The sequence below is a fragment of the Hyla sarda genome, chromosome 9 (genome assembly GCF_029499605.1).
Source record: "Hyla sarda isolate aHylSar1 chromosome 9, aHylSar1.hap1, whole genome shotgun sequence".
NCBI classification, from domain to species: Eukaryota; Metazoa; Chordata; class Amphibia; order Anura; family Hylidae; genus Hyla; species Hyla sarda.
Window position 1 is genome coordinate 92,763,926 of NC_079197.1, and position 26,518 is coordinate 92,790,443.

General features: G+C 39.5%; 1 protein-coding gene and 1 long non-coding RNA gene across 4 annotated transcripts in view; one reads left to right on the top strand and one right to left on the bottom strand.

Annotated features, from left to right (window-relative positions):
- LOC130290964 (uncharacterized) overlaps window positions 1–26,518 on the top strand; it is a 53,993-nt gene that overhangs the window by 19,501 nt on the left and 7,974 nt on the right. The window lies entirely within an intron of this gene.
- The window catches only part of TENM1 (teneurin transmembrane protein 1), an 876,412-nt gene continuing 874,044 nt past the window's right edge, over window positions 24,151–26,518 (bottom strand). For all 3 annotated transcript variants that reach the window (XM_056539239.1, XM_056539238.1, XM_056539237.1), the window contains 2 exons: window positions 25,983–26,125; window positions 24,151–25,598 (listed from right to left, as the gene is read on the bottom strand). In XM_056539239.1, the coding sequence (XP_056395214.1) occupies window positions 24,840–25,598; window positions 25,983–26,125 (902 nt within the window). In that variant the 3' untranslated portion in view covers window positions 24,151–24,839. The remainder of the gene's footprint in view (window positions 25,599–25,982; window positions 26,126–26,518) is intronic.

Here is a 26,518-nt window from a genome sequence, read left to right on the forward strand (position 1 = left end):
ACACTGTTTTTTTTTATTGGAAAAGGGGGGTGATTCAAACTTTTAATAGGGGAGGAGTTAAATGATATTTATTCACTTTTTTTTTTCACTTTTTTTTTGCAGTGTTATAGGTCCCATAGGGACCTATAACACTGCACACACTGATCTTCTATGTTGATCACTGGTTTCTCATAAGAAACCAGTGATCAACGATTCTGCCGCATGACTGCTCATGCCTGGATCTCAGGCACTGAGCAGTCATTCGGCGATCGGACAGCGAGGAGGCAGGAAGGGGCCCTCCCGCTGTCCTGTCAGCTGTTCGGGATGCCGCGGTTAGCCGCGGCTATCCCGAACAGCCCGACTGAGCTAGCCGGGAACCTTCACTTTCACTTTTAGCCGCGCGGCTCAGCTCTGAGCGAGCGGCTAAAGGGTTAATAGCGCGCAGCGCCGCGATCGGCGCTGCGCGCTATTAGAGGCGGTTCCCGGCTTCACTATGACGCCGGGCCCGCCATGATATGACGCGGGGTTACTGTGTAACCCCGCGTTATATCAGAAGAGCAGGACCAAGGACGTACCGGTACGTCCTTGGTCCTTAACCCCTTAAGGACTCAGGGTTTTTCCGTTTTTGCACTTTCGTTTTTTCCTCCTTACCTTTTAAAAATCATAACCCTTTCAATTTTCCACCTAAAAATCCATATTATGGCTTATTTTTTGCGTCACCAATTCTACTTTGCAGTGACATTAGTCATTTTACCCAAAAATGCACGGCGAAACGGAAAAAAAAATCATTGTGCGACAAAATCGAAAAAAAAACGCCATTTTGTAACTTTTGGGGGCTTTCGTTTCTACGCAGTGCATATTTCGGTAAAAATTACACCTTATCATTATTCTGTAGGTCCATACGGTTAAAATGATACCCTACTGATATAGGTTTGATTTTGTCGCACTTCTGGAAAAAATCATAACTACATGCAGGAAAATTTATACGTTTAAAAATGTCATCTTCTGACCCCTATAACTTTTTTATTTTTCCACATACGGGGCGGTATGAGGACTCATTTTTTGCGCCGTGATCTGAAGTTTTTATCGGTATGATTTTTGTTTTGATCGGACTTTTTGATCACTTTTTATTCATTTTTTAATGATATAAAAAGTGACCAAAATACGCTTTTTTGGACTTTGGAATTTTTTTGCGCGTACGCCATTGACCGTACGGCTTAATTAATGATATATTTTTATAGTTCGGACATTTACGCACGCGGCGATACCACATATGTTTATTTTTTATTTTTTTTACACTGTTTTATTTTTTTTATGGGAAAAGGGGGGTGATTCAAACTTTTATTAGGGAAGGGGTTAAATGACCTTTATTAACACTTTTTTTTTACATTTTTTTTGCAGTTTTATAGGTCCCATAGGGACCTATAACACTGCACACACTGATCTCTAATGCTGATCACTGGCGTGCATTAACACGCCTGTGATCAGCATTATCGGCGCTTGACTGCTCCTGCCTGGATCTCAGGCACGGAGCAGTCATTCGTCGATCGGACACCGGGGAGGCAGGTAAGAGCCCTCCCGGTGTCCGATCAGCTGTTCGGGACGCCGCGATTTCACCGCGGCGGTCCCGAACAGCCCGACTGAGCAGCCGGGTCACTTTCACTTTCACTTTAGAAGCGGCGGTCAGCTTTGACCGCCGCTTCTAAAGGGTTAATACCGCACATCGCCGCGATCGGCGATGTGTGGTATTAGCCGCGGGTCCCGGCCGTTGATTAGCGCCGGGACCCACGCGATATGATGCGGGATCGCGGCGCGATCCCGCTTCATATCGCGGGAGCCGGCGCAGGACGTAAATATACGTCCTGCGTCGTTAAGGGGTTAAGGGGTTAAAGGGGTACTCCGGTGGAAAACTTTTTTTTTAATCAACTGGTGCCAGAAAGTTAAACAGATTTGTAAATTACTTCTATTAAAAAATCTTAATCCTTCCAGTACTTATTAGCTGCTGAATACTAGAGAGGAAATTCTTTTCTTTTTGGAACACAGAGCTCTCTGCTGACATCATGACCACAGTGCTCTCTGCTGACATCTCTGTCCATTTTAAGAACTGTCCAGAGTAGGAGAAAATCCCCATAGCAAACATATGCTGCTCTGGACAGTTCCTAAAATGGACAGAGATGTCGGCAGAGAGCACTGTGGTCATGATGTCAGCAGAGAGCTCAGTGTTCCAAAAAGAAAGTAGTTTCCGCTGTAGTATTCAGCAGCTAATAAGTACTGGAAGGATTAAGATTGTTTAATAGAAGTAATTTACAAATCTGTTTAACTTTCTAACACCAGTTGATTGAAAAAAAAAAAAAAGTTTTCCACCGGAGTACCCATTTAATGTAGCCCTATCGGGCCAAAGGCATTTTGCCTAATTATCCATTATTCTTCTTGCTGAAGGAAACACATATCTTGATCATGGACACTATCAGAAATCTCAACCTTGCAAATTTTAAACTGACTGGACTACCACCGTGACATTCTTGCATGTGGCTCCGATAACATTCTTGGTGGCTCCGATAACAGTTTTAAGGGAGTACAAATGCTTACATATTCTGTTAAATAAATTCATTTTAGTCTTCCACATACAATGTTGGCACTTGCAAGTGAGTAACTGTCCTATAGTAATGTTATTAGCTCCAAAACCAAAAGATTGTTTGGATAGGCTATTCTAGCAAAAAGACCAATTGCGGCATGGAACGTTGTCTACAGGAGCAACACTATTAAGCCAGTTCTTGGACTGTCTACTGATCCATCTGCATTTTTATTCTTAATCAAATCGCTCACTGCCCCAAACTTACACTGATTTACAATAGGTTTATGAATGACTGTGTCATGTAGATCCTCATCATGTTCTAAGATGAACCAATTCTTATGAATGATATCATACTATGTTTGGTTCATTTGGGTATTTTTGAACGAGAATATGATTTTGTTTCTCTTTTTTCGGGTTCTCATTTATTGGTAAGTAAAGTAGATATTTCTCTTTTTTTCTGAATGGAAGAAGCCCCTATCTGGCACAGCAACCCGGTATCCTCTCTGAAGGAATCTCTTCCTCAACTCTTTGGCTTGGCTCAATAAATAGTATGATCGCTAGTTTTACATTTTAACTAGATAAATTCACTATATGGGATACTATCTGGAGGGGTACTCCAGTGGAAATGTTTTATTTTTTTAAAGCAACTGGTGCCAAAAAGTTAAACAGATTTGTAAATTACTTCTATTTAAAAATCTTTATCCTTCCAGTACTTATCAGCTGCTGTATTCCCCACAGGAAATTATAGGAACTATCCAGAGTAGGAGAAAATCCCGATAGAAAACCTCTCCTATTCTGAACAGTTCCTGACATGGACAGAGGTGTCAGCAGAGAGCACTGTGGGCAGACAGAAAAGAAATTCAAAAAGAAAAGAACTTCCTCTGTAGTAGGGATCGACTGATATCGATCTTTTAGGGCCGATACCGATAATCTGTGACCTTTCAGGACGATAGCCGATAATTTATACCGATATTCCCATATAAATTATCGGTTATTCCACCCCCTACCCGACCCCGCAGAAGCCGCTGCAGATCAATGATTTAAGGCGGGCGCTTTAACCCTTTAAGGACGAAGCCCATTTGGGGCGCAGACAATTTTATTTTTACGTTTTCCTTTTTTCCTCCTCGCCTTCAAAAAATCATAACTCTTTTATATTTTCATCCACAGACTAGTATGAGGGCTTGTTTTTTGCGCGACCAGTTGTCTGATGTAATGCCATCACTCACTTTACCATAAAATGTATGGCGCAACCAAAACCAAAAGAATACTGTTTGTGTGGGGAAATTAAAAAGAAAACCGCAATTTTGCAAATTTTGGAAAGTTTTTTTTTCACGCCGTACAATTTATGCTTAAAATGACATGTGCTCTTTATTCTTTGGGTCAATACGATTAAAATGATACCCATGATAACATACTTTTCTATTACTGTTGCGCTTAAAAAAATCGCAAACTGTTTAACCAAATTAGTACGTTTAAAAAAAAACTATTTTGAAGACCTATAACTTTTTCATTTTTCTGTATAAGCGGTGGTATGAGTGCTCATTTTTGCACCGTGATCTGTACTTTTTATTGATACCATATTTGCTTATATAAAACTTTTAATCCTTTTTTTATTAATTGTTTTGAATAAAATGTTATAAAAAAAAGCCGCTATTTTGGACTTTTTTTTTTTAATTTTCACGCCGTTCACCGTATGGCATCATTAACATTTTATTTTAATAGTTGGGATATTTACGCACGCAGCAATACCAAATATGTATTTAAAAAAAAAATTTTTACACTTTTTGGGGGTGAAATAGGGAAAATGGGACAATTTACGTTTTCTATTGGGGGAGGGGGTTTTTCACATTTTTTTTAAACTTTTTTTACTTTTATTTTTACACTTTAATAGTCCCCATAGGGGACTATTTCTGGCAATCATTCGATTGCTAATACTGTTCAGTGCTATGTATAGGACATAGCACTGATCAGCATTATCGGTCATCTTCTGCTCTGGTCTGCTCGATAGCAGACCAGAGCAGAAGACCCTGGGAGATGGCCGGAGCAAGGTGAGGGGACCTCCGGCCTCCGGCCGTGCATGATGTGAGCATCGCTCTGATGCTCGCGGTTATGCATAGGTCGTAAATGTACGTCCTGGTGCATTAAGTACCACCTCACCTGGACATACATTTACATCCTTCGTCGTTAAGGGGTTAAATCAATGAACTGCAGCGTCTTTTGCTGGGCCAGAGACCGCCGCCGCCACCCACTTCTCTCCCCCTGCCTGTCCTGGGGTCCTCTCTAGTCCAACCACCACTGCCGCTGCCCCATTGCCTCCCCCATCCCCGGTTTTATAATTATCTATTCCCGGGGCCCAGGGTCTACGCTACTTCTGGCTCCAACGGCGTCCTGAGCTGTCACTTTGTGCACTAACGGTGACGTCGCGTTGAGGACGTCACTCGTCATTGTGCTGCGCAGCACGCAGGATGCCGCAGGACATCGCAGGAGCCAGAAGTAGCGCAGACGGGGGTCTCTGGCCGGGGAGGCGGGGCGGGGGCGAGGCATTATCGGCATGTCGGCAAGGTAATTGCCGATACCGATAATGTCCAAAATTGGGAACATCGGACGATAATATTGTCTAAACCGATAATCGGTCGATCCCTACTCTGTAGTATACAGCAGCTGACAAGTACTGGAAGGATTAACATTTTTATATAGAAGTAAATTACAAATCTGTATTACTTTCACAGTCGATATTTGTAGAGAGATCATAGTCATAAAAAAGTGACTATCCCAGTTAAGCCTACAGCCAAATAGAAATATTTTTACACAACAAATACATAAATAAATACATAGATAACACATTGTTAGTTTGCAACTTTATTTCTTAAAAATGAAATATTCAAATACTTTCTCTTTCAAATATCAACACAATATATGTAAATATATTTACAGCATGATGCTTCTGTATAAAAAGCATGCTTCTGGCATAAAGACCAGAGCAGAATGCAACAAGAGCATTTAGCTGCAGCCATTTCACAAAACGTGTATCATTTTTATTGGTAGCACATTTAATTTAACAGAAATACAAAGTTGTATATGTTGTTCCCTAGCAACACAGCATAGGTCTAAGCAACACAATGGTCTACATGGTCAAGATGACGGTCATACTAGAAAAATTCAGACAGCATAGCCAAGAAACACTGGTACTGCTAATGATTAAGCAAGTATTTCTCGAACAAAGGATCCAATGATCATTGTATATGTTGTTTCTCTTCCTAAATATAAGTTGTTTTAATGTTCTTGCTATAATAACTCATTTCACAGTTGCTCATACATCATGGAGAATACAGCCTCTACACATTTATCAACAATGTCAAGCACACCAAGCTCACTATATGGGAATGGTTGCAATTACAGACCTTGTGTTGCCTCATGTAAACTGCATTGAATTACTGGAGACACATCATTGTTGGTTCACTCCCAAATGTAAACAGGAATAGTATTTAAGCCAATACATGAATCTAGTAGTATATGGAAATCAATGATGATGCAGACATCTACACCATGACTTTGTCACTGGAACATCCTATCTGTCTATTCTATCACCAATAACAGCATCCACTGTTGTGCATGAATATTGTGTGCAACAAATCAAATGATGTATGAGAAGAACAATAACACACACAGACATCTGATCACAAGAATAAGAGCTTTGTGGTAACTCAGAACCAACGTAAGAGCCATATTGTTTTCATCCTAAATTGTGAGAAACAAAACTGGATCCTACTAAAAGGTGGGTATGTGTGCCTGCTGGTTCTGTTCCCTCTTTTGGGCTCTGGTCCTGTATGGATCAAACATAAAGTACTTAGCTACCTATAGTGTTTGCCCAAATTAAATGAATGCGCCCTCATTTGTAAAAGAGACTTAAATTCCATCATCTCCCACTTGCTGCTACAGTTACCATTATTAATAGGTGAGTTATCAGGTAGTGGATTTAAGTGGGTAAAATTTTGTGTTGATACGACTGCTTCCAAAAGTTTCATGGATGTGATACTGTCTGTCTATATACGGGTATTTATTAAATTATTATGAGTATGTTCATATGTATATGAAGGTCCCAACTTTTTTTTTTGCAAAAAAAATCTGCATGGAGTCCAACTCCAGTAAAAACAAACATGGTATGGAGTAGAAAGTGCAGCAGATCATATTTTATAAGTACATTCTGTCTTTCTAGGTATCAGCTGCCAAAATGAGCCCTAACAATTTTTTTTTGTCATCTCCACCCCTAAAAGAGGCAAACATTACTTTTACATCATCTTATGTGAGTCAACATATATTATTTTTTTAATGTTGCTTTCAACACTATTCTTCAGAAATGTAGCTTCAGAAATATGTATTAGTTCAATCACTATATACATAACAAGAAGACAACAGAAACAAGAAGACAACAGAAACAGCCTTTGAAATAGCCTTTATAAAAAATATCCCACTGTTTTGTGTACACAACTCCTTTACATACTGTATATAGGTGTCATCTTGGTTATAGAATACCAAGAAACCCTGTGCGTGTAGTGTACTATGCTCTGGCCTATATGTAATTATCCAATCCATCTGTTCCATATTTCTTGCTAACTTTGTGGTTCAATTGAAGCCATCGAATGTTTTTTAAAGAATCACATTTTTTGTGACTTATGTGACTTACAAAATTTGAAAGTATTAGATTTTAGGGGGTTCATCCGCTGGGATCCCCATCTATCTCTATATTGGACACCTAAATTCTGAATGGAATGAGGAATGGAGTGACTTGTCGGATATATGCATTGTCACTCCAGTCATTTCTTCGTCAGTGCAGGAGATAACCAACATAGAATGTGTCGGCAGATAAGAACCATTTGGCCCATCTAGTCTGCCCAATAATCTGAATACTATGAATAGTCCCTGGCCCTATCTTATATGAAGGATAGCCTTATGCTTATCCCATGCATGTTTAAACTCCTTCACTGTATTTGCTGCGACCACTTCTGCAGGAAGGCTATTCCATGAATCCACTACTCTCTCAGTAAAGTAATACTTCCTGATATTACTTTTAAACCTTTGCCCCTCTAATTTAAAACTATGTCCTCTTGTGGTAGTTTTTCTTCTTTTAAATATGCTCTCCTCCTTTACCGTGTTGATTCCCTTTATGTATTTAAAAGTCTCTATCATATCCCCTCTGTCTCTTCTTTCTTCCAAGCTATACATGTTAAGGTCCTTTAACCTTTCCTGGTACGTTTTATCCTGCAATCCATGTACTAGTTTAGTAGCTCTTCTTTGAACTCTCTCTAGAGTATCTATATCCTTCTGGAGATACGGCCTCCAGTACTGCGCACAATACTCCAATTGAGGCTTCACCAGTGTTCTGTACAGCGGTATGAGCACTTCTCTCTTTCTACTGCTTATACCTCTCCCTATACATCCAAGCATTCTGCTAGTGTTTCCTGCTGCTCTATTACATTGTCTTCCTACCTTTAAGTCTTCTGAAGTAATTACTCCTAAATCCCTTTCCTCAGATACTGAGGTCAGGGCTGTTTCAAATAATCTATATTCTGCCTGAGGGATTTTACACCCCAGGTGCATTATCTTGCACTTATCCACATTAAATTTCAGTTGCCAGAGTTCTGACCACTCTTCTAGTTTGCCTAAATCCTTTTCCATTTGGCGGATCCCTCCAGGAACATCAACCCTGTTCTAGAGTATATCTAGCACTCCTATAGACATTTAATGGGTCTCACACAAGTGTGACCCACTGCTCCATTCTGTTGGGAAATTTGGGTCCCCATTCTTGAGATCACAAGAAGAGAGGGGGGGGGGGGGGGTGAATAGGATACAACTATTTTATTTTGAAATACCCCTTAAACTTTCCTTTTACATAAATCACTGACTTTCTTGACAATTTTAAGAAGTAGTCATTTTAAGATGTCAAGATAAGTTGTGTATAATCTCATCAGTCTACAAAAATGTTACTCAAAAGGAATGGTGTAAATGTACAACAATCTACACTTATCATAGACACTTTCCTTTAGGACACAATATATTTAACATCAATGTCTCTTAGAAATTATACTATTGTGTCAATGGCGGCTATGGTTCTAATTTTGTCTGTTGAGCCCACTCTTTGGGGATGAAAAGTGATCTGGGCATTGAATTTCATGATTTGCTCCCTAAGGTTTTGTTAAACAATGTCATCTGAGTAGCACTTATTCCATTTTCTACAGATTTTGTACTTTCACTTTAAATTGAATCATAACTAAGGGGACATGCGTTCTGTCTTGGCCACAGGCCTTCAGGTCTTGCCCTAATACTCACGTTACTAGTTTTCCCTTTGTCAATAATTCAGACTAACCATTATGTGAATCAGAACAGTAATCAAGTAGTTATCAGGGCCCGAAGAGTTTTCCCAGCTGTTGCAGATTATGTTATTAGCTTCATATTAAGCGCACTTGTCTTCCAAAAGTATCTGTTGCCACTGAGTTTTTCTTAGTATACTGTAATGTGTACTCAGCACAGTGTCCAAAATTCTGTCATAGAGAAGACCTGTTAGTATACCAGGTATATCTGCTTTAGTTAGAACTTCCCCATGAAATAACAATTCTTGAATATCTTTTTATTAGTACACCACATTGTGTTGTTCTTTTAATATTCTTTTACCATCCCCCTGACCAATGGGTTGGGACCATGCAGTAAGTGTTCACACTGTCAAATTGTGTAGGAACACGCCATATTGACAAGGAAAATGGTAACACTCAGTTATCATTTTCCTCTAACATTTCCAGGTGGTGTAACAGAGGGATGGCCCATAGTAGAATACTAAGAAAAGAAGCTTCAGAATGGTCATTTTATGGGTCAGGCAAAAAAAAAACGGCATAGAAAGCCAACAGGTTCTCTATAAGTAATATCAGAAAATGAGTGATGTTTACTAGTAACAAAAAGATGCATTTAAATGTCAACAGGCAGAATTGCCAATGTAGTTTAGTTCAAGACAGCAATACTGTGGGGGTTATTTATCATTGTGTTCTATTGCTTTTTTGGTCTACATTTGTGAATTTCTGTTATTTTTGCAGAAGAGAGAGAGAGAGAGAGAGAGAGAGAGAGAGAGAGAGAGAGAGAGAGAGAGAGAGAGAGAGAGAGAGAAATAAGAATGTTTAACCCCTTAAGGACTTAGCCCTTTTTCACCTTAAGGACTCGGCCGTTTTTTGCAATTCTGACCACTGTCACTTTAAACATTAATAACTCTGGAATGCTTTTACTTATCCTTCTGATTCCGAGAATGTTTTTTCATGACATATTCTACTTTAACATAGTGGTAAATTTTTGTGGGAAATTGCATCCTTTCTTGGTGAAAAATCACCAAATTTTTCTAACTTTGAAGCACTCTGCTTGAAAGGAAAATGGATATTCAAAATAAAAAATTTTTGGGTTTACATATACAATATGTCTACTTTATGTTTGCATCATAAAATTTATTAGTTCTTACTTTTGGAAGACATCAGAGGGCTTCAAAGTTCAGCAGCAATTTTCAAATTTTTCGCAAAATTTTCAAACTCACTCTTTTTCAGGGACCAGTTCAGTTTTGAAGTGGATTTGAAGGGTCTTCATATTAGAAATACCCCACAAATGACCCCATTATAAAAACTGCACCCCCCAAAGTATTCAAAATGACATTCAGTAAGTGTTTTAACCCTTTAGGTGCTTCACAGGAATAGCAGCAAAGTGAAGGAGAAAATTCAAAATCTTCATTTTTTACACTCGCATGTTCTTGTAGACCCAATTTTAGAATTTTTGCAAGGGGTAAAAAGGAGAAAATTTTTACTTGTATTTGAAACCCAATTTTTCTCGAGTAAGGACATACCTCATATGTCTATGTTAATTGTTCGGCGGGCGCAGTAGAGGGCTCAGAAGGGAAGGAGCGACAAATGGTTTTTGGGGGGCATGTCACCTTTAGGAAGCCCCTATGGTGCCAGAACAGCAAAAAAAAAAAAAAAACACATGGCATACCATTTTGGAAACTAGACCCCTCAGGGAACGTAACAAGGGGTAATGCGAACCTTATGTAATGTGAAACAGGTGTTTCACGACTTTTGCATATGTAAAAAAAAAAAAAAATTACCTAAAATGCTTGGTTTCCCAAAAATTTTACATTTTTAAAAAGGGTAATAGCAGAAAATAACTCACAAAATTTGAAGCCCAATTTCTCCCGATTCAGAAAACACCCCATATGGGGGTGAAAAGTGCTCTGCTGGCGCATTACAGGTCTCAGAAGAGAAGGAGTCACATTTGGCGTTTTGGAAGCAAATTTTGCTCTGGGGGCATGCCGCATTTAGGAAGCCCCTATGGTGCCAGAACAGCAAAAAAAAAAAAAAAAACACATGGCATACCATTTTGGAAACTAGGCCCCTCGGGGAACATAACAAGGGGGTAATGTGAACCTTAATACCCCACAGGTGTTTCACGACTTTTTTTTAACCTAAAATGCTTGGTTTCCCAAAAATTTTACATTTTTAAAAAGGGTAATAGCAGAAAATACCCCCCAAAATTTGTAACACAATTTCTCCCGAGTACGGCGATACCCCATATGTGACCCTAAACTGTTGCCTTGAAATACGACAGGGCTCCAAAGTGAGAACGCCATGCGCATTTGAGGCCTGAATTAGGGATTTGCATAGGGGTGGACATAGCGGTATTCTATGCCAGTGATTCCCAAACAGGGTGCCTCCAGCTGTTGTAAAACTCCCAGCATGCCTGGACAGTCAGTGGCTGTCTGGCAATACTGGGAGTAGTTGTTTTGCAACAGCTGGAGCCTCCGTTTTGGAATCAATGGCGTAACAGACGTTTTTCATTTTTATTGGGGAGGGGGGCTGTGTAGGGGTATGTGTATATGTAGTGTTTTTTTACTTTTTCTTTTATTTTGTGTTAGTGTAATGTAGTGTTTTTAGGGTACAGTCGCACTGGCGAGGGTTCACAGTAGTTTCTCGCTGGCAGTTTGAGCTGCGGCAGAAAATTTGCAGCAGCTCAAACTTGCATCCGGATACTTACTGTAAACCTCCGCCCATGTGAGTGTACCCTGTACATTCACAATGGGGGGGAACATCCAGCTGTTGCAAAACTACAAGTCCCAGCATGTACGGTCTATCAGTGCATGCTGGGAGTTGTAGATTTGCAACAGCTGGAGTCACACTGGTTGTGAAACACCGAGTTTGGTAACAAACTCAGTGTTTTGCAACCAGTGTGCCTTCAGCTGTTGCAAAACTACAACTCCCAGCATAAACTGATAGACCGTACATGCTGGGAGTTGTAGTTATGCAACAGCTGGAGGCATACTACTTTGGCTGGGGATGCTGGGGATTGTAGTTATGCAACAGCTGGAGACACACTGGTTTGCTACTTAACTCAGTGTTTAACAACCAGTGTGCCTTCAGCTGTTGCAAAACTACAACTCTCAGCAGTGACCGACAGCCAACGGGCATGCTGGGAGTTGTAGTTATGCAACCAGCAGATGCACCACTACAACTCCCAGCATGCACTTTAGCTGATTGTGCAAGCTGGGAGTTGTAGTTATACAACAGCTGAAGGTACACTTTTCCATTGAAACAATGTGCCTCCAGCTGTTGCAAAACTATGAGTCCCAGCATGCCCATAAGGGAATGCTGGGAGTTGTGGTGGTCTGCCTCCTGCTGTTGCATAACTGCAGCTCCCAGCATGCCCTTTTTTCATGCTGGAAGCTGTTGCTAAGCAACAGCAGGAGGCTGTCACTCACCACCTACTGCTGCTCCCGCACACATGTCGCCGTGGCTCCTGGGGCCCCGATCCCAACATTGACGCCGGGGATCGGGGTCCCCAGCTCCCGGGGTCTTCTTCCCGCTCCCGCTCACGTGCCTCGGAAGAGGGGCGGAGTGGGTTGCGGGAGTGACACCCGCAGCAGGTGCCCTGATTGGTCGGCCGGTAAACCCGCCGACGAATCAGAGCGATCGTGAGGTGGTGCCAGTGCCACCTCACCCCTGCTGGCTATGGCTGTTCGGGGCCGTCAGAGACAGCCATAGCCTGTAATTCCGGGTCACCGGGTCATTGGAGACCCGATTGACCCGGAATCTGCCGCAGATTGCTGGGCTGAATTGTCCAGCGATCTGCGGCCATCGCCGACATGGGGGGTCATCAACGATTTCAGCAGGCATCGGGCACCGGCTCCCCTCCGGCTAGCGGCGGGGGGCCGGGATTTGACAGGACATACTCAAACGTCCTGAGTCCTTAAGGACTCGGAAAAGGGGCCGTTTGAGTACGTCCTGCGTCCTTAAGGGGTTAAAGACATAAAAAGTAATAAAAATGTAAAAAACATGAAAAGGAGAAGTAAAGCAGTTGTCCATATGAAACAATCAAATATAACAATATTTTAAAGGTACAAAAAGGAATGGAAAAGATGTAAGAAACAATATGATTCTTAGCAATGCACAACATCTCACAATTTTATGTGCCCAAGTTTAAAAAAATATTTGACGCAGTGATGATGACATAATAATAAAATAAAAAAAAGGTGAAGGGTAAAAAAAATAAAATAAAAATACCTGTTCAACTAAAACCTCCGTCTCTTGAACAATAAAGTTTTTTTTGACCCCCTGTGTATTTACAAAGCTGCTCAACCTTAAAATATATATAAACTGTAAAAAGTTTTTTAGAGGTGAACATTTCAAGTATAGTTTATAACACTCCTAAGACTCCTATAGGACTCCTATGTTGTAACAACAAGAACATCTATGCTATGGTAGGTGTTCACAGATTTGTTTAGCATTTTTGAGTCCATGTTATAGCCATAGCCATAGCACATGGACATCACTTGGTTCTGCATTCATTTAAATTGGCACCTGTAGGGAAATGTGAACTTACCCATTGGCTCCACCTAGCCATAACAACTGATCACAAAGGAGCATAAGCTCCTGGATCTGATCATTTCCTGCAAGTTTGTATTAACAAAGCTGTTGTCTTGACTGTATAACCCTGTTTAGTAGGGTATAGTGATGATGGGATAGGGTGACTATGGCGTAGAGCCCTTTTACTCAGGTTAATAATCATGTGAAAGAGTGATTCTACCTGCACATGGCCCAGGATAAAAATACCAGCAATTGTCTCACAAACAAGTACATTTTTGTCTGTCAGCTGATCATTTCTTTTGTTGGCAACACATTTTCTAGTGTATACATGAACATACTACTCAGCTGCTGACAAACTAAACATATCTATGAATGAATGGGGTTTTAAGAAATTATTCTAAGAACGATTGTTTAACAAAACCCATCCCGATAGATGGTCCGTGAAAATGAAAGTGAACAAGTGCCTTCATTTTCTTTATCATCAATGGCTCTGGTAAAAGGCCACTTATCTTTCTCAATGAAAGGAACTTTAGTGGAAACACAACATTCAAAGAAGGTAAGAGCTTGGACGCTGTAAATAACTGGGATAAATGGGAATTTTTAGTTCTACCTAAGTTTCCTTTTAAATGAATATATACTGATTCCTAATACAAGTGACTTCAATCAATCTATTTTTTTTCAGAAACAGATAATGCTTCAGGAAGCAATCAGTAAATATTTAGAGATTTTCTGAAAATCATGTATAATTGTACATCGTATATCATAGTTACACATTTTTAGTGTGGCTTTAGTGAAGCAAAATTAAAATTTCAAGCTCATTTTGGAATTTGTCTTACATTGTTTAAACTTTGCCAACATCCTCTGTGTTCTGTAGATGCTGATGCAATGATGCCACCTGCTGCATAATAACCAATGTACAGCTCTGGTGTGTAGCAAGATGAAAGTGAAATGTCTGATAACAAAATAACACCACGAGTCATCAGATGTTTAGGACACAATTTTTTAAGTATATGTGTTAATATTCTTTCTAGGTCAAAGATTTAATAGGAACTTAGGCTATTATAAGCACCTTGTGCAATCATCCAGGAGATTTGTCAAATGGGTCATGTCTAAATGTCTACTTTCTAAACAAGCACGGGATGCTTCTTTTCAGGGGCCCGATGTTCTCTTTTCTTGATGTAACACAAATACAAATTAGTCATAAGGATGAAAGTAAATCACTAACTAACTCATAACTAACACTAACTCATGTTTATATGAGTTAAAAGGGTGGTCTGGCGAAAAGCAACATATCCCCTACCCACAGGATAGGGAATAACTAATCACAGGGGGTCCGGCCACTTGGCTCTCTGTGAGGAGCGTGTACTACAGATGGCACACGCTTAAATCCTTTCTATAGTAGTGCCAGAGATGCTCAGTTCAGCACTCGGGTCTTTGTCTCTCCAATAAAGAATACATAGAGAGTGTGCTGTCTGTAGCACATACTCCACATAGAGAGCTGGGGCTGGTTCAGGAGATCCCAAAGGGTCCCAGTGATTGGACCCCTTTGATCAGACACTTATCCTGTGGATAGAGGAAAAGTAGATTTTTGCTGGACCACCCCTTTAAGCTGAAATAGCATAATGAGATTCTGATAGCTTCCTTTCCAATGGGTGAGCTTATGGTTTTAAGTACACAAAAAAATGCCGTTCCTTTTTTTATGTACACCTACTACTTTAGTCCTTTATGTTGTATTCCATTGGCATTATATACCAGACCTTATAATATGGTGTTCAAAGTAAACTACAGAGTTGTGTTTGACAATGGAGCCACAACATATACTATTGTATATCTAAAGACACTTGAAATAATACACACTTAATTCCTCCTTATCTTTCAGACATGTCTAGGTCAGAAATAGATAAATTAGGGTAAATTCTATTCCCATGTACACGTTTGTCCTTGAAACTGTTTTCTTAACCCATATAGCCTTTAGTTTGTTGAAAAGGATTTTTTCTTGACAGCTTGTCTTAAGTATGGAAGCTGAACTCACATGTTTGATCCTCGACCTATTGAGAATTAGTAAGACAAAAGCATCAAAGCAAACCAGTGGGGAGAAAAGAGCTCAGCAGTATAATTTCCTTTTCAAGTGGTTTCAGACTGGTCAGCCAGGGTATAGGAGCAAAGCCATGAACCTTAGTAGAGCCACGATTCCTGGGTTAAAAAAAAAATAATTGTGCATCTGATTTCTATGTAAAGAATTGAGCTATGAATTGTCTTATGCAGGATCGATTTTACGAGCAGCTGATAGACAGTACAGCTAGTCATCTTTAGTAAACAGCTCACCGCACTGTGATATATAAGTTCATGCTGGAGATGGTTCCCACTCCCAATATTAACAAATAAGACTTTGAACACAATAAAGAGCCTAAAATGCTGTGGTTTATTTAAAGGGGTACCTCGCCCCTAAACATCTTATCCAAAGGATAGGGGATAAGATGTCTGATTGCGGGGTTCCTGCAGCTGGGCATATCCGCGATCTCAGCTGCGGCACCTCAGACATCCAGTGCACGGAGCGAACTGGCGATGTGGGGCGAGGGATCGTTAACTCACGGCCATGCCCCCTCAATGCAAGTCTATGGGAGAGGGCGTGATGGCCATCATGCCCCCTACCACAGACTTGCATTGAGGGGCATGGCCATGACATAATGAGCGGGCTGCGGCTGTGATGTCACGAGCCTCCGACGCTGCACCCGATGCTGTAAACGAAAGCTGGGTGCAGCAGCGAGATTGCGGGGGTCCCCAGCAGCAGGACCCCCTGGGATAAGATGTCTAGACAGTCCATGCACATCACATTTCTGTTTGGAGGACTGTTGTCAAACAATAACAAGCACAACTCTACATAAAAGCTCCAATTGTTTTTCATTCATGTAAGGACAGGTGAAATGTTTCTGCTCCCTCACAAAGCAGAAGAAAAGGCTACTGCACCTGTATTAACATAAATGAATTAAACATTCAATGGACTGGAGCTCTTACAGAGTATTGCAGGTATTTTGCAATTGTATCACAAGATCATTGATCAGGATTGCGGCCCTTTGGTTGCAAAGCCTAATTTGCATATACTGGTTCTGGAAGAGTCATTTAAATACTGAGTAGTACGTATAGATTATGGGAAAAAATCCCTGCTAAGCCATTCCTTTATTTAAAACCCTAAAAACCTGCTGAAAGGTCCCCTTTAAATTAATCTGCAGTATATTTTATGAAAAGTTCTATTTGTAACTCATCACTAGTGGTATTGTCACAGGACATAGTATTTAGCTTATTTCAAATTAGCATAAAGCATGAGCCAATTCATAGAGAGGTTCACTTTTCAGCCTTTTCTAAAACATCCCAAGTATTATTGTGAGATAATCCGTACATCATTGTGTCCAATTTAAGGCAACATTAACATGCCACATTAAATAAAGCTGATAGAAGAGGGTCCTGGCCTGGGTCCTAGATTTTTCTGACTTATACGTCTGAGGTATAAAGCAAACAATTCCCCCAAAAAAGCACATAAAAAAAGGCAGTGCTACAATGTTATTTGTGTTCTCTGATTCCAAAAACATTTTCATGTTTATCAAATTTGTTCTGGAAATTATTTTATGCTATGAGTGTCCAACAGAGTGGACTGAAAACCTTTTAGAATTGATGCATTAACAACATAATTTATCCCTATGCAATAAAATATTATGCAATCGCAATATATATAAATAATGGTTAAAACAGTAAGATAAAAAATGAGCAACGTAATTAAAATCCAATATTATACATCACGTACAAAGAATAGTAATAATAATAAATCAGTTTAAATCTCACAGAAGTGGTGTGGGCTTTTTGATTGCAGGGCATGCGCAATCAGGATGGTCCCGGTCATTTAAAAGTGTGAATGAAATAATGCATAGGAATGTGTATTGATGCGGGTACAAGGTGACCAGGATAACTGTGTAAGATGTGAATGGAAGATGTTGATGCGCATTGATGTCTCGTAGTTTCTGACTTAGAAGGGGAAGAAGAACAGACAGAGGTGGGCGGACATTTAGGAAATGATTTCCCTCACTTCATTAAGACCATGAGGAGATAAGGTATGCATCTCATATATTCAGGACATCTCTAACCTTTTGAGCTGTTCAAATCTGTTGTTAACCGTGGATGGTACGAAATCAATCATGATTGATGGTGATGGATTGGTCATTGTCAAGGTGCATCAGAGCATGATGTTTCGAAACTCCATATAATAAATATTTCTTCTTAATGTTCTGTCTGTGTTGATTTTATCATAAATGCAAAGGGTGGGTGGTGCACCCCATGTACTGTAATGGACAGTTCGGACATTGTATCATGTATATGACATGATCTGTCTGACAGGTTAGATGGAACTTGCTCTGGAACTTTTCGCCTGTTGAAGATGACACAAATTCTGTGTGCCCATGCGAGATCTGCTGGCAACAAAGGCAGTGGGCTTTTCGACACTAAAAGGGGTACTCCACCCCTAGACATCTTATTCCCTATCCAAAGTCTTTGAGAGGGGGCATGACGGCCATCATACCCCCTCCCATAGACTTGCATTGAGGGGGCAGGGTGTGACATCACACGGGATGGAGTCATGGCGTCACGATCTTCTGTTCCCGTGGTCGGGAGCCAGACCCTCCAGCGCTTCCGGAGAAGTAACAGGTGGGTGCCGCATGCTCTATTGTGGGGGTCCCCAGCAGCGGACCCCCGAAATCAGACATCTTATCCCCTATCCTTTAGAACAGCTCAAAAGGTTAGAGATGTTCTGAATATATAAGATGCATACCTTATCTCCTCATGGTCTTAATGAAGTGAGGGAAATCCTTTCCTAAATGTCCGCCCACCTCTGTCTGTTCTTCTTCCCCTTCTAAGTCAGAAACTACGAGACATCAAGGTGCATCAACATCTTCCATTCACATCTTACACAGTTATCCTGGTCACCTTGTACGTGCATCAATACGAATGCGCCATCCCGTAACCCTTTACTTTCTGACACATTATTTCATTCATACTTTTAAATGACCGGGACCATCCTGATTGCACATGCCCTGCAATCAAAATGCACACACCACTTCTGTGAGATTTAAACTGATAAATTATTTTTACTATTCTTTGTACGTGTTGTGTAATATTGGATTTTAATTTCGTTGCTCCTTTTTTTTATCTTACTGTTTTAATCATTTATATATATATGTTGCGATTGCATAATACTGTTTTTCTCAGTCCGGTGTTCACCGCTAATTCTTCCGGTTGATGTTCACGGTGTATCCACCTGGAAGCAATCCAATGGTTGCTTTATAATGATGTATTATCTGCATTTTGCCATTGCCTGACAAAGAGCCCAGTCAGGGCTGGAAATGCTCCCCAGTCTAGCGTTGCACTTTTATCTCTCAATAAATTTTGCACCTTCTTCTACAATCCGACAGTCCTGCGCCCTGATTGAAGTCCCAGTTTGGAAGTATCTTCCACCTATCATTTCACTACATTGGACCAGTCCTCTACTTGGATCACCGGAGGTACACCAGAGGCTGCTTTCTCCTTTCTATGCTTTATCAGATGTTATGCTCTTAGCAAAACTTCTAGAGGTAAGGGGCCATCAACTCGGCTCTGATTATTCCCCTTTTTTACACTAGTTAATCTGCACAAGGAATGCACCATTTTTTGTTCCTTGTCTTACTCTATGCAATAAAATTGAACTAAAGTTGACCAATTCCATTTCCCATTGCATGGTGCCATATATGAGTAGAGCAAATCTGGATGTTAGACCCTCAGTCAGTCTTACGTACATAGGAATCTTGGCACTCAGTAAATCTGATGTACTGTGTATTTTTGCAGACTAGTGTTGTAATGGCTTCTGTAGTCAATGGATGTCCATGTTCAGAAATTATAAGCTGCAATACACAAGTCAGATGCTGATTATAAGGGAAGAGTACAACAATTTACTAAATGAAAGGACCAATGATTTTCCTTTATTTGTAACACTGTCGCGTCTCAATCCACACAAATGTTATTTTCTGACAGATTTCAAAGACTTAGAGGATCCTCTAATTTAGACGGATTGTGTCATAAATGATAATGTCTACTTTTAAAATACCTAAAATTAATCATAGAGCACAGCAGTCCAGATCATTAGAAGACCTGTGTCTAGATGAAATGTTTTTGGAATGCACTTCACAGCAAAAGAACAAGTGGAAGGAATAACAGTAATATTTATAAAAAGATTGAATACTCTTTTGGATATAGCTATTTTTTATAGAAATGAACTTTCTTGGTCTGTTTACTTTCTTCTGCAGATTTAGATGGTGTAGCCCAGAATCCAGATACAGTGTAGTGTGTACAGTCTCACTGAATCATGCCAACAGTACTTAGCAGTTTACAAGCTAGCAATAGATAAAAAGGACAATAATGACCTGTATGATAGCAATAATTGCCATGTCTATGCAGGGGTCAAGTCCTGGGGAAAAAAGTGTGGGAACTCTTCTATTCAAGGGCTGGTCTGGCAGGACTCCTAATGGGAATGGTGTTCCTGCTGTGAAAAGGTGCAGGAACTCAGTTCCCACATGTTCCTGAAGGACTTGAGCCCTGTGTCTATGGCTTTAAGAAGTATTGGCTCCAACTAATGGAAACTTACTTCATTGGTTGAGCTCTTCTGCTTCATGCTGCAAAGTTATTCTAGAATCATACGGTACCTCTTAACTGATGTTGGGATCAAATACATGAGTGTTAAAGCAAATGTATTAACCACTACATAAATAAATTGCAGAAAGAATATTTTCTCTTACTATATACCCCCTTCCCATAGTGTGTTACAAAATGTTTGATATTGTGGCCAAGTCATTCTGTCTATGGACATCTTAAAGGAGTACTCCACGGCCGTCACACCCCCTCCCAAAGGGTACGCCAGCACTAAGACATCTTTTCCCCTATACAAAGGATAGGGGATGAGATGTCTGATCGCGGAGTTCCCGCCGCTGGGGACCCCTGCAATCTAGTATTCAGCACCAACCTGTTAGCACTGTAGGAAGCGCTGGAGGCTCCAAGTCTTATGCCTCCCGACCACGGGGAAGAAGTATAGTGATGTCACGACTCCGCCCCATGTGACGTCACGCCCCAACCTTTTTGTTGTCAAAGAGATAAGGCGCTGCCAAAGCTGACTGGCAGTGGACTACCCTTCTGCTGTGGGAAATGTTTATGTGTATGGGGAGATTGGAAGAGATTGCAGTCAGTTGAATGAATGTTCATCTGACAGCTATTGAAAATGTATGGCCATCTTCAGATGGTCTATAACATATGCACTATTCAGCTATTGTTCATAACCTGCTGATGGTGGTGTGGCCAGTTTCTCACTGTGTACCCCTATTGAAGTGTCTGGTTAAGTTCACACACACAGTATTTTAGCCAAGTTTTTTTGTGAAAACCCAGTGGGTCCAAAATACAGAAAAAGGTGCAAATCTTTCCAGTATAGTTTTTCCTGTATTGGTAAAACTCCTGGCTTTGGCTATAAATACTGATAAAAAAAAAAAACTGACGACAATACTATGTGTGAACCCAGCCTCTATGTTTTAACCCTTTCATCATGATTGTATTATGTTCATTGATTATCTGTAAAGAGGTAGAATATGAATAAATCTACTGTTTTGCTGAATATGCAATGTGATAGCAGCGTATAGCAAAAGACATACAGCATCATTCATATTTCATATAAAAGTACATATTCCAAATTCAGTCTCACACTGACTGACATTGGACATCTACTGACTCATAATGTATATATTCAGATTTCACTTCAACATATATTTCCTAATATGACAATTACACATTATAAAATATACCAATGAGTTCTTTTCATTGCTAACAAAAATAAAATCTAAATTTCTATAAATTAACACCATCTTGGGTTTAAAGACCTAAACAATGCACTTAATTTCTATGAAGTCCTGGCCTTCTTTTAAACTCAACACTGAAACAAACTGTACAATCTTTAGTAGAAGGCCCAGGGGAACCCTACCTAAAGTAGAATTGCCATAAAAACCCAGTTATTACATGGTGTACATAAACATATGTGAGTTTTACAATTATATTTGAGTCTATTTTGTATTAGTTAGTTATGCCCGTATTATATATTTGCAGTTATAACATCTATGATTGCTCCTGTTTTAACTAAATAATGGTAGAGGTATTTTATTCTCAGTAACATAATAAGGGTAAATTAATCACGAATGTCATACAACAAATTAAAAAGCATTCTGGTCTCAATATAGATGGTCTGTGGACTGCTGCCTACTTTAGTAAATAATTCTATTCTCCATAATATTCTAAATCTGAATCTTTGTTTTTAGAACTCTGTGTTAAAGGGGTACTCCGGTGGAAAACTGGTGCCACAAAGTTAAACAGATTTGTAAATTACTTCATTTGTAAATTAATTAATTAGATTTGTAAATTAATTAAAAAATCTTAATCCTTCCAGTACTTATTAGCAGCTGAATACTACAGAGGAAATTATTTTCTTTTTTGGAACACAGTGCTCTCTGCTGACATCTCTGTCTATTTTAGGAACTGTCCTGAGCAGCATATGTTTGCTATGGGGATTTTCTCCTACTCTGGACAGCTCTTAAAATGGACAGAGATGTCAGCAGAGAGCACTGTGCTCGTGATGTCAGCAGAGAGCTCTGTGTTCAAAAAAGAAAAGAATTTCCTCTGTAGTATTCAGCAGCTAATAAGTACTGGAAGGTTTAAGATTTTTTTATAGAAATAAAATAATTTTTTTAGAGAAATAACTTTCTGGCACCAGTTGATTAAAAAAAAAAGTGTTCCACCGGAGTACCCCTTTAAGTTGTTACTTTGTTACTTGCCCTAGAAGTAAACTGACAACTGGGTGTGTCCAGATATGGGAGTGTCCTTACACACTCTTGTATTGTTGTATCAGTGCTGACAGCATCACGGTGTAGTGGCATGCCCCTTTTACAATGGCAAAGGATGGCACAATGCAGAGTGATGAGAAAAAATGTAACAGTATTGTTATTGTATAGGAAATACAAGTATTTATTAAAATACACATAACCTTCACTTACCTCCATATGTTGCCCCGGAGCTCCGCAACAGCTGATCAGTCGGTCGGGCTGTTTACTTCCTACTTCCTTTAGCCCGGTACGTCACACGGCGCTTCAGCCTATCACCGGCCGCGGCGATGTGCCGCCTAGGCCGGTGATAGGCTGAAGCGCCATGTGACGTCCTGGGCTAAAGGAAGTAGGAAGTAAACAGCCCCGCCAGCCGATCAGCTGTTGCAGAGCTCCGGGGCAACATATGGAGGTAAGTGAAAGTTTGTTTTGTCTTTTTTTGCAGCCGGGCAGGACGGAATAGAAAAAGTCTGCGCCGGACATCTCCTTTAATATTTATTTTCCCCAGGTTGTATTTTTTTAAATCTTATTTTTTTTTAAAACATGTTTTGTTTACTTTTCACCTTCTTATCTTTATTCTACAGGCATTGTTGTCAGACAAGCTTTAAAAATTCCGCAGACTAAACAAAAGTGTGATGCCTGTGCAATGACTTTACCTCTTTTTGTTAAAGGAGTAGTGCACTGAAAAATAACCTATACCTTATCCAAAACTCCCCCTCCATGGGGGGGGCATGTCGGCAACCACTCCGTGTGGGGTTCAGCATGGCCCCTTCCAGCAGACTGCTGGGGCCCCCTTCACGAGATCGCGGGGGTTCCCAGTGGTCGGACCCCCCACGATCTATAACTTATCCCCTATCCTATTTTTCAGTACACTACTCCTTTAATAATAATAATAACAATATAGTTAGAAGTGTGTATAGGTCAAATGGCTTAAATATAAAGTTTCTCTTTTGGTACAAGAGAGGGTGGGTGATGATGTGCTAATGATATCTACTGACATATTTTTTTTATTAAATATTTTTACTATCCAGAAAATAACAATGCTGTTGCACTAAATTTATGAATACTTTGACAACTGTTATTAATTCTCCCCTGAAAGGGGTGTGTCCTTACAAAGACAGCATTGATTGGACTGTGTCAGACTATGTAGGAGCAAATCCCCAACTGGTAACACCCAATTGTCAGTTTACTATTCTTCTAGAAATAACACAGAGTGGCACATTGGAAAAAAAAGAATAGATTCAGAAAAGAATTGTTATTGTTAAGAACTTATTAAAACAGAGCTTACCTCCAAACACTAGCAGGGTTAATGGCATATTAATTTGCTATATTATGAAATGTATTCTCTGCATAGCTTTGCTTATACAATGAAACCCCCTCTTTGAGAAGACCATCCCCACGCCACTCATGTTTAATATCAACTCTTAATGGTTAAAGTTTAAAATCTGTGAATTGTGTAAATGACACTTCTGGATTGATTGATTAATTGATTGATTGGTTTTATTTTTTTGTTTATTTATTTACTTACTCATTTTCATTTTTTTCCAGAAGGAAATGCTCTTTGAAATCTGATACTATTTTACATGTTTAAAGGGGCCAGTTATAAGCAGCAATACACAATTTGCAGCAATAAACATGGGGTATAAAATGTGTTAGGTGAATAATTTAGGGGGAGGGGGGCAGGGAGGATATGTTTTGAAACATTGCTTTAAATACTTCAAGAGTACTACCGTACATGATATTTGGAGCAAGTAATTTGAGTTTAGCTATATATACATGACTCGCAAAAAATGTTTCTGTTTTTTTTTATTTTGAAATAATGTTAATTTATGAAAAAATAAGAAACAATGACAGGTTTCCAGAATTACACACTTTGATTTTTATCATATACTTATTAATACTCTTTAGGTAGATTTTGTTTTTTTCTAGAAGCTATATCATCACATAAGCTCTAGTCTCCAAAAAAGAGTGGCAACTTTGTAATGGATACTATGTATGCAAAAATGAATACCGCCACACAAGATATAAGAAGCTTTACTGTCTTTTTTAAATCCAACAAGCACTTGAGAAGTCTTAAAGGACAACTGTCACTGATAGCGTAAAGGCAGCTACGTTTTTTGGATTGCAGAAAATGTCATGACCGATGGGATCACTTGTTTTTAAGTAAATTTGTAGGCTGCATTCACATCCAAGTTCTATCCAAGTAGTAGCTACCTCTACTCTGTGCAGGTGCACTATAAATACATTGCTCAGCATTGTGGTAGAAAACCTCTCCAGTGCTATAAGGATGACACTTTTAAAACTAACAATATTAAAATACCATCTTTTGTCACATTTAAAGGCAGTTGGATATGTTCTCTTCTCATATTTACATATACAGAGATCTGATCTAGAAAATTGTTACAATAAACCATTTTATGTTTTAAAAACAGGCAGTCTTTGGTGACGCAAAGGCAAAGAAAGTCTTTTGTTTGTTTGTTACCTCCTGCCTACTTCACTCTGTCTCATGAAGTGAATATTGTTGGCACTATCAGAAAGTTCTAGACACTGATCCACTGAAGTAACATAATTTCCATCATAGCCTTGGACTTTCCCTGTACTTAAAAGTTGTTGTTTCTCGGCCTCTGTCCACATTCTTATGCCTTCCTTTCCTTCCTGAAGTCTCTTCTGCTCCTTAGTCCAAGCCTGGGCCACCGCTCTCTGTCTTGCTAATTCTAGAACATGATCCTTCTCTTCTTCAATGGTTGTTCCATAGCGAACATTAAAGCACAAGGTGCCATGTTGAAGTTGTATGTCAGCAAACCGTCTAGTTCTCCCATTGACCACTGATGTCATCTGTGACACAGTTACATTGACTCCATTTTCCAGAATACGACCACTACCACTGTTTCCAATAACTGTAAGATCTTCTTCCAAGGAGGCCAACTTAATGAAGTAGTGTGTATCCCGACCTTCAATGGTAAAATGAAGTTTTTCCAAGTAGTGAGCATTATTTAGGATTGCAGCAATTCGGCGACTGTCTTCATTAGCCACTCCAATTACATCAGCTGTCACAATTCCATCTTTGATAGCAAACTTTATCCCTTTTCCAAATAAAGATGGCACAGCTGCAAATCGAGGATATCTTAAGTCTCCATTACATTTTCCATCATTTTGTTTTGGAGCCATAGGAAGCTGATCTAAAGAAATGAAGTTTCTCAACTGCTTCTGAAGCTCACATTGTATTCCAAGAATTGTCTAAAAGATTATAAATAATGTACATTAGTTTAGTAATAATATTATTTCTCAATCAATTTGTACTTCAAATATTATTTCTGTTTCAGCAAACAATTGTGAGAAAAAAGTTTCTTTAACATAATCGAACATAGTTATTAGACAGTACTAACTTAGACTAGACAGTTTAGACAAAATATTAGTTGTCTGGCTTTTATACTGTTAAAAAATGGTTATTTTATATGCATTTCAGACTTGTAACAACTAAGCTGAAAATATTGAAAAAGTATAATTGCGGAGTGACAAAAAATTTGTGATTTGCTATATCTGCACATGAAACATGAAGCTCTCAATGAATTCCATTATGTAGGACATTTCAGGTGCTAAAAGTAGTAAGAAAATGCCAACCTTTCCAGGATCCCACTCCTGGGTCTTTGCTTGTAGTTGTAGAAGTTCATATGTAGACTCAAAGCCTTTTGACTCCGGTTTGGGAAATCCAGGAAGTACGTTGTGTAGTTGAAAACCAAACAGCTCAAGCCAACTTTCAATAGCTAAATAGAGTAGAAAACATTTATAAACCCACAACCCAAAACAGTTATTATATAAAGTACTTGAACCCCTAGCTATAGTCCGTAATAACACACTGCTATCAATAGTTTCCAATAACTGATAATCCACTGCTGTTTACAGAGTTGAGACCTTCATGGCCCAGTGGTACATACATGCCCCAATAACAAACTCTGTACTCATTAATCAGCACTTTAAAGGAAGTCTGTCATCAGTTTCACCTGCACTAACATTTCGGTACAGACAGGAAGTGAATTGCTTGTTCATAAATATTTCCCTTCACAGTACTCACAAAGTGGCTTTTCCACAGATTAGCAAGCATGTGCCTATTTTTGAAAAAAAAAAATTAAAATAATTCTGGGTATACTTTGGCTGCA